At 37.3% G+C, this 16,554-nt stretch overlaps 1 protein-coding gene across 1 annotated transcript in view; it reads left to right on the top strand.

Annotated features, from left to right (window-relative positions):
- Positions 1–16,554, top strand: part of robo3 (roundabout, axon guidance receptor, homolog 3 (Drosophila)) — a 96,636-nt gene that overhangs the window by 45,334 nt on the left and 34,748 nt on the right. The window contains exons 3-7 of the mRNA XM_052116196.1: positions 5,843–6,000; positions 7,462–7,582; positions 7,687–7,825; positions 8,144–8,271; positions 16,275–16,399. Of these exons, the coding sequence (XP_051972156.1) occupies positions 5,843–6,000; positions 7,462–7,582; positions 7,687–7,825; positions 8,144–8,271; positions 16,275–16,399 (671 nt within the window). The remainder of the gene's footprint in view (positions 1–5,842; positions 6,001–7,461; positions 7,583–7,686; positions 7,826–8,143; positions 8,272–16,274; positions 16,400–16,554) is intronic.

Here is a 16,554-nt window from a genome sequence, read left to right as displayed (position 1 = left end):
GCTGGGGAAGCAAAAGTGTAATAAATCAACAATGTTTTTTAATACTTTGGCATTCGGAATTAACACTGGCATCTTTCCAAATGTACAGTTACATGGTCAATACGTGGTGCGAGAAAGCAGTTCAACACACTAAAGTGTTTAAATGAAGAAAACATGACAAAAAATGTCTTGAGGTGTAGTAGCTTTGGTATAAGTGGGATGATTGTCTGGAATGTCGAATTATTGAAAATGAATGCAAACCTGAGGCGTAATGGCCGCAAAATGCTTACAAGTACAGTGTGTGCAATAATTATCAATAATTTGATGGTCCCTGGCCAATTATTCTGTACTAAACTGAAGTAGGAAAACAATATGTTGGATTTCTCAAGCCTGTGTACTTCAATTATTTTGTACGCAACTTCTTTGGTGTTCCACAACAGAAAAGATTTATATGGATTTTGAGTGACATGAGGGGGATTTTTGCACAAACTATTCCTTAAACAAAGGCTTTTTCTAGCCAGAAAACCTAGAAAACCACCTGTTGTCATGTTTAGAGTTATCGAGCTATAAAGTCCAAATATTCTCCAAAAAAAAAAACATGCCTGTATTGCTAAAAACTACCTCAAACAGACCTCGGACAGACCTGTTTCCACTGGTACATATCTCTGAATTGATTTTATGAAGCTTTTATCTGGCTGCTTGATGACTCAAACAGAATGATTTCAGTATATATAGACAGCTGCATTAGGTCCAATTGAAAGCCCCCAGCAGAGCCATACGGGTGTTTTTAAGGGATTCCTTACAATGTCAAAGATCCGACTTTATAATGAATGAAGAACTGGGGATGAGGAATTGATTTTGGAGAGGGGAAAGGTTGTGAGTCGGGGGATTCATTAGCCATGCCCTACAGAATGCAGCTCTAGTGGCAGGAGAAGTAGGTAATTTAAGTGGACTGCAGAGCTCATGGGCAGGATTACACCGACTTTGTTTTCAGAGAGAGATAGAAAGATGGAGAGAAGGAGTCGGAGAGGGGGTTTCCCCCCGGGGGCCAACCCAAGGGGGTCGAAGGTCGTAGTCTTAATCCCTCATCCCCAGGGTTTAAGGGTAATTGGCAGAGTCTAATCAGTATCAGTGGAGGCTCTCTTATTGAAGGAAAGACCCAGTCTAGAACTAGTCAGCAATTATACCCTTTCCCACCTGTTCGAGTCATTTCAACCTTGTCTTTCTGGTCTGGAACATGAGTTAAACTCAGAAGTTTATTCAAACCCCTAACCCTAAGTTTAAGCAATAAAAATAGTGATGTTCGCCTTAGTAAGCACTAATTTTAGAGCTTTTCGTTTATTATAAGTATATATTTTTAAGTAACAGTGAATTAACTTAGTTGCCGTGAGAATGGAAAAGTTCAGGAAGATTTCATTTTCCTAAGACTGGAGCAGAGCCGCAGGCCCCGCTCCCAGGGGAACTGGATCTGGCGTTAGCTTGACAGGGCAACATTAGATTTTCATTAGCCCATGGGACTTTCTCTCTCCATTTACTATTTGTATGCGTGTGAGTGTGGAAATGAATTAGTTGAAAGCTTACATACAGTGTTCAGGCCTGGTTTATGGGGTTAATTAAAGCTGCATGTAGGGCGAGGGATTCAAGCTGGCCCAAATGGATTTGACTGACGTCAAGACCCCTGCTGGCTAAAATCTTGTCAAGCTACTTGTAAGTGTTGTTTTTAAACATTAGTGTTGTTGTTGTGCCATTTAATAAAGCGATAACCAATGAGAGACTGTGCGTTTTAGTCATTTAAATATGATTAAGCAGTGTTTTTAGGTACATAGCGAAGCAGGATATTAAAAACCATGAAATTTCAATACAAAGTTACAATTATTAATAATATTTCAGATAGCAATAAAAATAAAAAATTTTGCCAATTATTGTTGTTTGTTAGTCTACCTGTAGGTTATTTACAATTGCAACCAACATAGTCAATTCATTGATATAGAATTAACAATAACTATCCATTAATGAAGGATTAAAATTGTTAATATAGAATTAAACTAGAATTACAACCAGGATACAGTGACATTTCCTAACAACTTTGGACATTGCCTATCCAATCAGATTTTAGTGTGAGAACTAATTAAAATAACAATAATAAACAATAATTCTGCCAAATATCATAGTTCATTTGCCTGAAGGCTGTTTATGATTGCCGATCAGTGTAGCAAATTAGAGCATTAATATAGAATTAATAAGAGGAAACATTTATTAACTCTGAAACTTTTGTTAATATAGAACCAATCTAGAATTCTATAAATTAGTTTCAATAAAAAAATAAATACAACTTAATAAATTATAGCTAATATGGGTCACAGGAGTTAACTCATTGGCTATTTCACATCAACTTGGCTTATCCAATCAGTCCAGAACTATCCATTTTATACAACAAAACAAAGACCATGAAATGTGAGCAAAAAAACAACTAGCTTAATCATAAAATAAAAATGAAATGACTAGATTTCATTTGTTGCGAGACATCGGTAGACATTCCAATTATATTCATGTTTGTCAAGCAGGGATACTGCCAGGGATATTCACCCTGACATCGTCATGAAGTGTAATGTATATTCAAGCCTGACGCCACACCATTGCATACATCTGAAGAGATGGAAATTAAAACAGCAGCAGCTGACAGACATCCATTAGAGGTGAAAAGAGGGGCGCCCTGAGAGCTAACACTAATATCTGCCTGCTCTCTTGTCCTGGTTTGGATTCATCAACAACACATAGCCTATTTTCACTCACTCGCACGCTCAGAGCTTCATCCATCAAACTGAACTCTCACGCCCAACCTTGATGTCATTGTACTGACATTAACTCAGTAATTTAGACGTAATGGTAGTACATTATCCATCCTAAAGGAAAAGCACACACGCTGATTCTCTTACGCCCACGTAAACACATTCTGTGCACAAATTAATTCTAACCCATAATTAATAGTCGGACACAAATTTCATTCCCTCTGGTGTCATGCTGTTTTTTTGCCCAGATGCATCTTTTCTGCCTATTTCAGCTGTAATAAATTGTGGATTATATCGATCCATAGCACCTCTCAAGATTTGTGACTCTAATCTCGAGGACCCACTGCAGAAACTCTCTTTCTGCTCCCTGGCGGTTCCTCTGCTCATCAAGAGGTTTTAGGGACCTTGAGATAGCATCAAACTCTCACCGAGATGCTCGCTCGTTGTGCTGAAGGACAGGCAGTGCAAGCCGCAAACCTTGACTTCCTTGTACTCGATCTGTGATTGCAGATGTGACTAATGCTCTAACACTAATGTGTTTAGGGTAATACAGTATTAATAAAACTCATTCACATTTTATTATTAAATGCAAATTTGTTTAGGTGGTAACCTGAAGGACAACAATTGGGTCTAAAAAAGTACTTCTCATTTAATTTGTTGTTGTAAACCAGGTAACTACGAAATGTATCCTGTATAACTTCAAGCACTTTGGATTGTATTGTTATCAAGTGATTACAGAGAATTGTTTTGGGAAATACAAAGAGTTTACAAGTAAGTAGCTTGTTGCTGTTAAATTAACATAAATAATAGAGCTTTAGTAAGCACACCATCATTGTCCAAAGTGGAGAGACCAATTAAGTTCTACAAATTGGACTATTTTAATATGCAGCATTTTTTTACATCATGGTCTCTTTCTAATTAATCATAGTTAGGCCTTGATGTGAAAATTGCAGCTGTAAAACGTATACTCTGCAACTTCAAAAATCTGCCTTTATATTTAGGAACAGTTTCAAAAGTTTATGTAACTTTTCTGATGTATCCATTTGGGTTGAAGGGGAAACTAAAAAAGTTTTCTCAACTTTGGATTATTCGCTTAACTCTCAAAAAAGTTCAACTTTCCAGATTGCCCGATTTTGAGATGATTTGTGAAGTTGTCAGGCTGAGAGAGAGACAGATGTCTGCCTGCGGTATGTTATCAGACCTTGTCAGTTATGTTGGGTTACAGAATTTAGAGAGGTTCAGGTCAGTCAAGAGAAAAAGAGTAAAATGGTTGGAATTGGTAGGCTATCATTTTTTGACCACTTCGTTAATTTGATTAAATTTGTGTTTTTTTGAAGTGTAATTTCATTTTAGAAGAATATTTGTTTTAAATGTTTGTGTTTCAATAAATAAAATACAAATTCTAAAGCAAAATCGACTATTAGAAGTGAAGTACATGCTGATAATCACTGTTAATACTAGCCTTGATTTGTGTGTCAATAGATGAAAATTATTAATAATATTTAGTTTCCCTGTAATTTAATGAAGCCTACATCCAAATTGTTTTACACTACCAACTTCTTATGAATGTGCTGTCATGGTTAATGTCGCTGGTGCTTGAGGGAATGAACTATGTAATAGGATGCAGACGGTGGAATCGTAACTGGAGAAAACATCCGAAATTAATTGCACGTAATCCAGCTCATTTGCATGTTGTGCATACGATTTCGCCAAACCTACTTGCGCCTTGACTTAGTGCATGCTTGTACAAAAATACCAAAATTTTAAGGCCTTGCCCTCTTTGCACTTATGACTTATGAGTGCACTCTTAAAATAGGACCCATGGTGTCTAAAAAATGCAACACTCTTGCACAAGTCTCTCAAAAAAAAAACAGCGAGACGCAACAGTCAAAGATGTCTTTTTAGTAAGTTTACATAGGAAAACTATTGAAAAACTACGTGGTAGGATGCAAAAACGTATTTGGTGTGCACAGCCCCTTAAAGTGTAGAAAAAAATATATTCTCAAATAGGGGCTTAAAAAGACAGATAAGGATAAAGAAAAGGCTGGAATTCCTGATTTATCAAGGGAACAAAAAAATTTAGCAAACAGATTTTCTGCAGGCAATATTTAATGTCTACAGCCTTTGTCAATGTTTAAGTTCAGTCTATTCCCTCTGGCCATGCAGGAAACTTTTAAATTATCTCTCTTGCCCTAGTCAGACTAAAACAGGGGTCCTATTTCAGTGGATAATTTTTTTGTCTTAGCTCTGTGTATATTGTGTTCTGAGTGAGAGAGCTGGTTCACTTTTGGAGCCGATCCAGCGCAATATCAAAAACCATCCACTTCATTAGGTCCATTAAAAAAAATAAAAAAATAAAAAAAACATTTCGCTTCGGGGCACAAACACCAATTGGAAACGTGCAGCTGAAGAATGATTTTGTGGAGTTGATAGTGCGCTGTTCAGATTAAAGTATTGGCGGGCACAGAGGTATCTGATAAATGGCAATAAAATGGAAATCTGGATTGAGAGGTGAACTGATAACATCAGCCCCAGAGGTGAAGGAAGGTCGATTGAAGGATATTTGTGCAGGTGGTTATTTTGTGTTGCTGCGAGTTTTGGGCCTTCTGCATGTTCCCTGTGTGTTTTTGCACTGTAGTGCTGAGTGGCACATTACACATGACCTGCAAAGCTTAAGTATATGTTGGTAATAATTTTATGTTCGTGATATTTTGTGTCTATATCAGTAACAGCACCCTGTTTTATTATTTTTTTTGAACTGCGATTTTGCCAGTGTCTAACTGATTTAATTATTCATAGTCATGTGTTAGAGGAAACATTGCATTATTTATGAGGCTGACATGGACAGTGAGCAAATGAAGACTTGAGGGAGAGGTAGAACAAGAGAACATTGCAAACAAATTAAACCAGGATAATGATTACATAGCAATATATTAATATCTTAAAATGCTGTTGTACAGCACAATAGAGTACAGCTGTTTGTAAAGTAATTATACTCTAGATTTTTCAAAGTTGTCCCCTAACCCAGTGCCTGATCTTTTTTATCTTTTGAAACACTCTCTCTGTTTCTGCAGTTCTTCGGGATGATTTTCGACAGACGCCCAGTGATGTGGTGGTTGCAGCAGGGGAGCCGGCAGTGATGGAGTGCATCCCTCCAAGAGGCCACCCAGAACCCACCATCTCCTGGAAGAGGAACAACGTGAAAGTGAATGACAAGGATGAGAGGATAACGGTGAGTCTAAGCCCTTCTCTCTAACTTCCTCTTCCTATTCACACAACATTCACCCAGCAGATTTTCTTCCCCTTCTTTTCCTCCTCCTTTCCCACTTTTATTTTCCCATTTCCTTTTCTGTTCCTCTATCATTTTCTCTTCCTATTCCTCTTTCTCTTTACTCCTTTTTTACTTCCTCTTTCTTTATCTTCCTCTTCCTCTTTTTCTCTTCCTCTTTCTCTTCCTCTTTTTATTGCTCTTTTCTTTTTCATCCTCTTGCTTTTTCTTTTCCTCATCTTCTTCTTCTTTCTCTTTTTTTTCCTCTTTCTCTTTCACTTTCTCTTCCTTTCTTTTTCTTTTTCTATTCCTCTTTCTATTTCTGTGCCTCTTTTTCTTCCTTTCTCTTTCATTTTCTTTCTTTATCTTCCTCTTCCTTTTTCTATTGCTATTTCCTTTTTTCTTTCTCTTACATTTCCTCCTTATATTTTTCACTTCCTCTATCTCTTTTTGTGTCTTTCTCTTCCTTTTTTTCTTTTTTGTTCACTTTCTGTCCTTTCCCTCTTTTTCAATTTTTCTTCATCTTTCTTTCTAATTTTTATTTTCATTAAATCCAGATTCAATCTAGATTTAAATCAATAAAAATAATATATACAGGATATATTTACAATTCAGTGTTCTTTATTAGCATGACTGCTGCCAATATGATATTTTCATATGTATATATATATATATTGAAAAACAGGAAAAAGTTCTGAGATGGCATCATTGTTAATAACTCACACAGACAAGAACAAAAATCTAACAACTGAATATCTTTCTATCTCTTTCTCTCTCTATTATTTCACCCACAACACTACAAAACTGTGTTTTCCTCTCTCTTGCCATTTATGAGTTACCCTATGACTCTCTTACCAGCCACTCAACTAGATGGGCTATTACAGCATATTCTAAATGTATCAGTTTGGCCGCTCTCTCTGTGTCAAGTGTTTCATAAACAACCAAGCTCACGTTGCTTTTATATTTACTATTTTTTAGCACATCTAGAAGTAGAGCCCAGAAACCATGATCATAAAACATCACAGGAATTTTGGCTTCCTACAGGGATTAAATTCAGTTCTTTAACTTTTTTTTTTTACTGTCTCTTTCCCTTGGATGTTTTAGAAATGTGTGCTTCAGACTGAGGAGTTAAAGGAATAGTTTACCCCAGAATTCAATTATGTCATAATTTACGCACCCTTGTGTCATTCCAAACCCATATGACATCCTTTTTTTCTGAGGAATACAACAAGGATTTGTTAGTTAAAAACTGTTAAAGGGATTGTTAGGCAGTAGGAGAAGTTAGGCAATAAATTATCCTCAGTCACCATTCACTTTCATTGTATGGAACAAAGATGCAATGAAAGTGAATGGTAACTGAGGCTAATATTTTGCCTAACTTCTCCTTCTGCCTAACTATCCCTTTAACTGTGCTTTTCTTTACAGATCCGGGGAGGGAAGCTGATGATTTCTAACACACGGAAGAGTGATGCCGGAATGTACGTGTGTGTCGGCACTAATATGGTTGGAGAGAAGGACAGTGACCCTGCTGAACTTGTAGTGTTTGGTAGGTTTTCTCTATCTGTTTTTGTACTACTCTTTTTTCTCTTGTTCTCTTTTATTGTGTCTCTCTCTCTCACTCATCTGTCTGTAATGCTCTATTGCCCACAGAGCGGCCCATGTTTGTACGAAGACCTGTGAATCAGGTGGTCCTCGCTGATGACACAGTGGATTTCCAGTGTGAAGTTCAGGGAGACCCCACTCCGACCATACGCTGGAAGAAAGAGGAGGGAGAGCTGCCTCGGGGAAGGTAAGACATGAGGTCACAAATGTGACTGTTTACTTAAACAATAAGCCATTAGAGTCTATCTCTTCCAGTGATTTTACCAAGGATAAGGGATGTTGATGCACAGCCTTGACTGGATTATTGCTTTTTTAAAACACACTGAAACATTACATGCAAAACCACTGTAGCAAAACTTTGCTGAAACAGTTAGTTCATTGTATGGAACAAAGATGCAATGAAAGTGAATGGTGACTGAGGCTAATATTTTCTCCTTGTTGTAACTCACCAACAGTTTATAAATAAAGAACTGTAGAGTATCTTATTATGTGTGTTTCCTCACAGGTTTGACATCCGTGCCGACAACAGTCTGCGCCTGACTCAGGTGAAAGCTGAAGATGAAGGCTCGTACACCTGTTTATCTGAGAACAGCGTGGGCAAAGCTGAAGCATCCGGAACACTTCAGGTCCACGGTGAGTTACAACAACTGTGCAGACACACAAATGCTGCTTAGCTCAGTAACTCCTTCTTAAACACATACATTCACTGAAACATCTGACAGCTTTGATAATAATTCTATTATATTCTTCCCTCTGACTTAAGCATCTTTCTCACATACTCAACAAAGTCTCAATTTTATTAGCCAGAGCCCAGATGCAATTGTGCTGGCCTTGCATTTCCCTGATTACAGGAACAAAGTGCCATGGCAACAGCCATTTATTTAAAGCCGACTGATACATTTAACATAATTCCATCTGGTAAGAGGCACATATTGCTCCATAAAACATGACTGTAGCCATGTATTAAGAATATTCAACACACTTAATAGATGCTTACATTAGCACACTTGCTGTGAATGATTTCCTCTGACAGCTGTTGGAAGATGATTCAACGCATGAGGAAAACTGAAATATTATTATTAATACAGCTTTGCAGAAACATCGTAGCGGCACTTCTGCCAGACTGAAGGAATCGAAAATGTATGTTTGGAAAAGAGTTTATTCTCGGTTCACGTCATTTCGTATTACTGTAATTGCAAGTAACGTTTTTGTTGAACTTGTAATAACAAAGATTGTCTGAGTTTTATTTCCTCTAAAATAAAGGCTAAAAAGCAACAAAAAAAATTTAAGAAAATGCATAAAAGCTCCACCTTCTCTTACTTAATTGTTGTGACGTTATGTAAAAACAACCAAAATTTCACCAGCCTCAAAAGTTCAAGTTAGTCATATATAATTTTTTTTTGTAATTTTATTTTAGAAAATGTTTCCTTGTGTGCTTTCTTTGGTCTTCAGGATTTTGCTGCAGGATAAAGAGGTGAATAAATGTAGTGATTAAGTATTTTAACATCAAAAACAAAGGTGCCCATGAATCAATTTTGACGCTATGAGGCTTGCCATAGAATTGAATTATTTGTTAGTTCAAGAATGTTAAAGGGATTGTTAAAAAATGAAAATTCTCACATTATTCACTCACCATCATGATATCACAGGTATGTATGGCTTTCTTTCTTCACCAGAACACATTGAAGAAAAATAGAAAATTATCTTAGCTCAGTAGGTCCTTAAAATGCAAGTGAATGGAAATTTCCAACAGTCAACATAAATGTAATCAATATGACCCCATCGGTTAAATTAATGTATTCTAAAGTGATACGAACACTTTTGGCATGAGAAAAGATCAATATTTAAGTAATTTTTAACTATAATCCAACATGAGGGTAAGCTTCACGAGAGGGTGGAGTCAAAGCAGTCTCTTGTGTGATGTATTCGCATTGCCATAATACAGACATAATCTCACATTCTCTATGCACACAAACACACCATTGTGAGTAAAGAAACAGATAAATACAGATCAAAACCAAAACCAACCAAGCTGTACAGCTTTCCTCCTTCTCACTTGAAAACAGCGTTGCTCTTTCGGCTGTGATGCTCATGCGTCAGTTCTCGTGTGTTTCAAATGCCAATGCGATTACATCACATGTCTGTTCCGATCCTGACTGGAAGCATGATTTAGAGTTAAAGAAAGTATTTCAATATCTATCATTTTTGTTTTAAAGTGATCGTGTCACTTTAGAAGACATTCATTTAACAGCTGGTGTCGTATGGATGACGTTTATGCTGACTGTCTGTGATTTTTGGGGCTTCAAAAGATAAATCTCAATCACTTGCATTTTAAGGACCTGCTGATTTATAGATATTTTTCTATTTTTCTTCAAATGTGTTTTTGGTGAAGAAAGAAAGTCATTTACACCTGGGATATCATGAGGGTGAGTACATAATGAGAGAATTTTCATGTGAACTATACCTTTAACAGAAGTTTGAGTTATCATCTTGTAATTACGATAATTCCGACACCATGCAGCATTAATTTAAAATTAACACTGCATTCTCTCATCTCTTCATCCTCATCTCCTCTTCTTCTCTTCACTGGTGCCCATTGTCGCTCCATCCCACACCTACGTTTCATTTACCACTCGTGCAATTCTTTCATCCTCAATGTTCTAAATGCAAAACAGCATTTAACTATTTCAGTCCACTCATCTCATTTTTATAAATTTTTTGTCTCTTTTTCTCCATCATCATCTCCATTATAGTGGGCCCATCTCGTAAGTACCCTTCCATTTCATTTCTCTGCATGCGTGTGGGTGTGGTTCAGATATTGTGGAGCAACGTCAAAGACATGGGTTCGATTTCCAGGGAATGCATTGACTGATAAAATGTAAACTTTTGCTTTGCATAAAAGCATTTGCCAAATGAATGTAAATGTACCAAGATATCCTCAGAAGTCTTAAATGTTACCTTTCCCAACCTCAAATTAAACAAGCGATGACTCTGACTTCAGAGCTAGAATGGGCTGGTTGGCAAACTGGATTTCCTTTAGCGAGGGAACTTACAAAAGGTCATTGTCTACTACAGAACAGAATTTTCCTCTCTCCTTTCACTCCAGAGAAATACTTGATAATTTTAGGTTTACTGAAAGTGAGAGAAGCAGCGAGCTTGGTCTTCTGCTCAGAAGCCAAACTTCTATCACTATAAACCGATTGAAAGTCTCATTACACTCCCCTAATGTATCAATGCGGTTGAGTTCTAGAATAAGCAAGATTTGAGGGATCTGGAACTGAATTTTTCCACAATGGCTGTGCAAGGTTTTGTGTGGTGAGGGCTTTTCAGTCAGCTAGAACAGCTCCATATTGTCAGGTTTTGTTTTGGCTTTGAAGACTTGCAAAGTCACCAAACCTACAATCGTTTTACCCTTTAAATAATTAGTATAAAATAAACACTCACAGGCTTTTGCCTTTTTTAGAGATTAACCTTTACACCACTTGCTTTGTTTTCCTTAGAAATAATTTAACTTAAGGCATAATGAGGAGTGCATGTGCAGAGTTCTGACCGAGGAGTAATTTCTATATGAGTTATTTCTGTCAAGGAAAAACACAAAAGTGGAAATGGCTATATATGACACTGACGAAGCACTTCGCCGATAGCCAGTCAGACTGACAGACAAACAGAGTGAAATAAAAAGCATGTTTTCTGAGAGGAACAAGGGCGTTCTGCTCCTTTTAAAGGGGTAAAAAGAAACAGTTCCCTGTATGGTGGTAGTATTCTAATAACCCCAGTGTAGGTCTCTGTACTTGTATTTTCTCTTTTGTGTCTTGGGTGAGTAACATCTAATTGAAAGTGTGGGAAATACACTTTTGGAGCATTTTAGGCAGCTTAGGAACATTATAATTTTAAATAAGACATTTTTTGTTTAAAAATAGGAAGATATAATGTTTCCTTCCTACAAGCTGACAAATTAGTTTCATCATTTACACAGTGTCATATCACGAAATAATCCACAACATGTGATTCCTCAACTGCCCTCTTCATTAGCACGTTTTGGAAACAATAAATATGATATAAACCCATGTAACAACAATTTACACCAGTTTAATCCTGCAGCCCTGGGATCCAAACATACTCATTATAAGCTTTCCAAAAAAGATGGGAAAATGTGGGTCCTATTCCAAACACTGACATGACTAATATTAGCATATGCATGTTACTGTTTCCTCGAGGGAAGTGTATTTAAAAGAGTACAAGGTCCCTGAGAAACGGCATATAACCGCAGAATACACTGATTTTGATTATGCAGTAAATATATTTTGTATGAATTTGACAGATATAGCTGGACAGAAACTGCTGCTCAGCTAGGCATTGTAAACATATGCCCTGTATTGGTGTAGATAACCTGCAATCCTGTAAAGCGTTTAATCGGTTACACTCTAAAGATCAAATTAATTGCATGTAGGGGGTTTTAATTGTGGCGTTGAGCAGTGAAGCATGGCCCTTCTTTCTCTCTGCATCACTGTTTGACGGTGACAACTGCCTGTCATTTCGGCCCCTCTGGGTATAAATGCTGTGTTTGCTATGAAGATGTAGAAACCTTGCACATATTGCAGATGGCTTTGAAAAGTATACAAAGATCTATGAATAATTTTTTTAGCTTTAACACTTTTGTTAGTCTACGAATGTGAGTGGGTGACACTTTTGACCTGTCACTATTCAGCCAGCCAGCCTGGCACCATCACAGTTCTTTCTTTTGGTATTCCATCAATTTCACCATCTGTCCTTTGCAAGGAGGAGATATCCAGAAAAGACATATAGTGAACTTAACAGATGGTGTTTTATCTATAACTTGGAATTGTGAATGTTTATGAAGATTTAATGGGTGATCAGTTTTTCATTGCAAACCTAATTAATTTATTTTTAAATTATTAATTTTATGTATTCATTTATTTGGCTCATTTTCATCCTTATCTGTGATTTTTCTTTTTGCCTTTTAAAACATGTATCTATTTGTTGGTGGGAGATGTAATATGTATATTTTAAATCCTGTCTTAAAATCTCCTCCTTGTCATAACATGTTAGCATGTAAATGACACCTACACTTCTCTGGTTCTGCAAAACCGCATACTGTTTCTGGAATATTGTTTTTACTGGTAATTATTAATCACAGCCCAGGGCATATTTTCTTGGTGGCTTTTAGTTCATGCTGCTACATTGTTAAGTCATATTTTTAGAGTGAAATCCCTTAAGACAGTCTGTGTTCTTTTCAGTGACAATGCATGTAATTTTATTTTTTATAAAAAAAAAATGTATGTCTGGCAATTGCAAAGGTTTCTCACCAAATGTTGTTTAACATGGATAGAATAGAAGAATAGTGCTTTCCACTCTAAAACAATGAAGGTTCCAATTTAAACAAAAAACATTTTACAGCCTGATACTATTAGTTGGCAGATGTCAGTATAATCTAGAGACCAGACTGGCGATGGGCAAAATAATGCTATTATATACATAATACAATATTCTTTACAGCAAATGTGATGTGCTGTACATAAAATTGCTGTAATGCTTATTTTGTGCACCTAAGGTGCTGAAAAGAGCCATCGGAGGACCGTTATCTTTATAAGAGGTTTTTGGAGGTATGTCATAAGATGCAGGGTATTACATACTATTAAGTCAATATTTCAGGCCTTGCATCAGCCCATGTGGGAGATGTGATACAGTCAGTACAGACTTGTAGGAAGAGATGGACAGAAGAATAGGGAATGAGTATCATTATCTCTCCGGTTTGCTTTGAGGTATTTCTAGTGATCCCAAATTATAGCGATAAGGGATGTTTTTCAGATTTGACCTCTAGGGTCAGGGTTAGAGCTTCTGTTTAACCTATGGACAGCAACCTCATGACCTCTGTGGTCAGGCTCCCTATTGGGCCTTGTTTTGTTTCAGAGTGCTAGTCGTCTCCAAGCTGAGATGCAGCCTACGCTGAACGACAAAGTCTAGGAGAAAAGCCAGCAGGCAGACGGGAAGCGAATTGAGGAATTGATTCGAAACAGCTGTATTGATGAAGATTGCATTTTTTTCCCCCCGATTACATTTTACTTTTGTAATGAAGCAGTCAAAAATAAAAAAAGCGAGGTGAGACTGACAGAGGTTGAAATCGACTCAGAGTTAGAATGTGAGAGAAATAGAGTGCAGTTGCGCAAATGCTCTCAGGCTCCGGACTTGATGAATTAGTGGTAAATTTAAGGTGAGCTAAAGGAGAAAGCCCTTCCTGAGTATAAATGCCAGTTGTCAGAGCCAGCGCATCACTCTAATTGTGTGTGAAACAGAAAAAAATTGCGAGGGAGTGGGCAGGAGGATGAGAAATCAATTAGCCGGTGAAGGTTAAAGGTGACAGCTTTGCTCATTCACAGGCGTCTGATAAAGGGCAATAGCTCGGAAATAATCGATACCCATCAGGCCCAGCCCAGCTTGAACATCTGAAGGCTGATCATCAGTTTAGTTTATATTCCACCCTTGATGCTACATCTTCCTCCCTACGTAAATCACACAACAACCTCCACTAATGTGGGTTTTGTTCCTGCTAAAGACCTATTTATATCAAGAGCGACGAAACAAAGCAGCGTGAATCATGAATTGTATCATAACTATTCACACCAAGCTCAACAATTTTTTTTACGTAATCGGAGAACGGTTCAAATAAAAATAAATACACTTTGGTCAAACAATAGCAACTTTGTGCATTCACATACTTTAAGATGAAATGTGCAATTTATACACCATTAGCATCACCAAATGGAATTGCGAAAATAAGGACGTTTTCAAACAGGTTTCATGAAATCTCTCCCTGACTGCCATTGGTTAAACATACAGATAGTCCTGCCCCCAAGCTCAAGCCATTGGTTAAGCCAGTTGCTACGTCAGACATGTTGGGGTGCTCAAACAAACAGAGGAATGTTTTGATAATGCAACAGTGTTTAAACTTTAAGGGGAATTCAGCCTATAAATATAGCTTACTTATAGTTGCCTTTGGATATTAAGCTGGGATTGGAGAAAGTATTTAAAAAATTTGCCCATAACATTACACATATCCCTGACAATGCTCTTTTCACTCACTTTAATGCAACATACAAACCAAATGAAATAAAGTGTGCTAAATGCAACATGGATATTGTCATTATTTTGGGATGGAACAATAAAAGTTACACTTGATAGTGTAAGAAGAAAACATCATGGCATAATACTAATAATGGAGGTCTTCTGTTTTGATTTGGGGAAAATTCACTGTGGAAATTAGCACTTGGTGTGAATAGGTCTGCAAGGCATTTAGCAGGTCAGAAGCTGTGCTTGGCCCCATAATGATGCTGGCTAGAAAGATGGCTGCAGGGCAGATACGACTAGAAGATTAACATCAATCAGAAAGTACCATTGATCACACTCACACCAAGGGCAAGAGCCAAGAAGCCACAGCAGAAGAAAGCCAACAAGGTCTCATCAAAGAGATTGAGGGAAAGAAAGTAAGTGGAATGGAAGAATGGATCCATGAGCGAGATAGATATATTAAGACACAAAACTATTGGTCACCCAATGACACTCTTTTGATTTCAAGAGGTCCTTGTTTTTATCCAGACCCATTAGGCCAAAGAGTCCAGATTACTTATATAAATGTATATTTGCTCTTTTTTACGCCCCCACAGCACCCACAAGATAAGTGCTCTTCAGAGCTGCATCAGATGTGCTATCATGTGCTTTTAAGTACCTCTGCGGGAACAGAGGAGAAAGGACTTCCATAATAATTAGACTCTTTAAATCCATCTCTTTTTGTTCAGAATATATCATGCTCTACCAGCGCTAGATCCTACTGAAACTACTGCCTTCAAAAAGATATGCATTTGGATATACTTGAGTTAGTTTAACGCTCCTGTTTTGTGTCAAATATGGCAAAAATATGGCTATGTTTAGTATGTTATAGTTTTGGTCATGATTTTCGCAGGAAACCCAAACTGTTTACAGGTTAGGTGTCAGTGTTGGATTTGTGTTATATACATTCAACTGCATGCAGTTAAGGATTGTATATGACCTATGACTTAATTTAAACAGGCTTCATAGCTCAAATGGCAGCATATACATGGTAAATACACTCTCCACAAATGTTATCTTCTTTTACTGCAGTGGTGGGCCCAGAACGTGGTTCTATGTAAAGTATCAGCAATGACAGCTTTACTGCATGCCACCGGCATGCTAATTTGCACACACATAGTTCATCTCCTTAGGAGACTAAAGTTTAGACTAAACAACACAGTTTGACTGTATATACAGTGGGTACGGAAAGTACATACAGTGTGCAAAAATGTCAACAATTCTGTGTTTTTCTGTCAATATGGGGTGCTGTGTGTACAATAATGAGGAAAAAAAATGAACTTAAATGATTTTAGCAAATGGCTGCAATATAACAAAGAGTGAAAAATTTAAGGGGGTCTGAATAATTTCCGTACCCACTGTATCTAGGATACACTCAACTTGGGGTTCAGAATGTCACATCTAACTACATACTGTATATACAGATAGTAGAACAATTCTAGAACTTCATGTCATCTTAGTTTGTTGTATTTGGCAGCTGTTCTTCATAAGTTTCATTCTCCTCTCTACAGTCCCCCCTCAGATTGTTGTTCGTCCACGAGATCAGATCTCTGCCCAGGGCCGTACTGTCACCTTCCTTTGTGGCACAAAGGGAAATCCCCCTCCTGCTGTGTTCTGGCAGAAAGAAGGCAGTCAGGTAAGAGACAAATGTACACACACACAAATTCAGGGGAACATTACAGACAGTGTCAAAACACATCATCGTATCTGCAGAATACTTTTATGGTCATCACCCACAAGTGAAAATTCTCTCACCATATACTAACCCTCATGCCATCCCAGATGTGTATG

Source organism: Xyrauchen texanus, chromosome 43 (genome assembly GCF_025860055.1).
Source record: "Xyrauchen texanus isolate HMW12.3.18 chromosome 43, RBS_HiC_50CHRs, whole genome shotgun sequence".
NCBI lineage: Eukaryota > Metazoa > Chordata > Actinopteri > Cypriniformes > Catostomidae > Xyrauchen > Xyrauchen texanus.
Note: the sequence above shows the minus strand (reverse complement) of the source record. Positions and strands in the feature narration are given on the sequence as shown.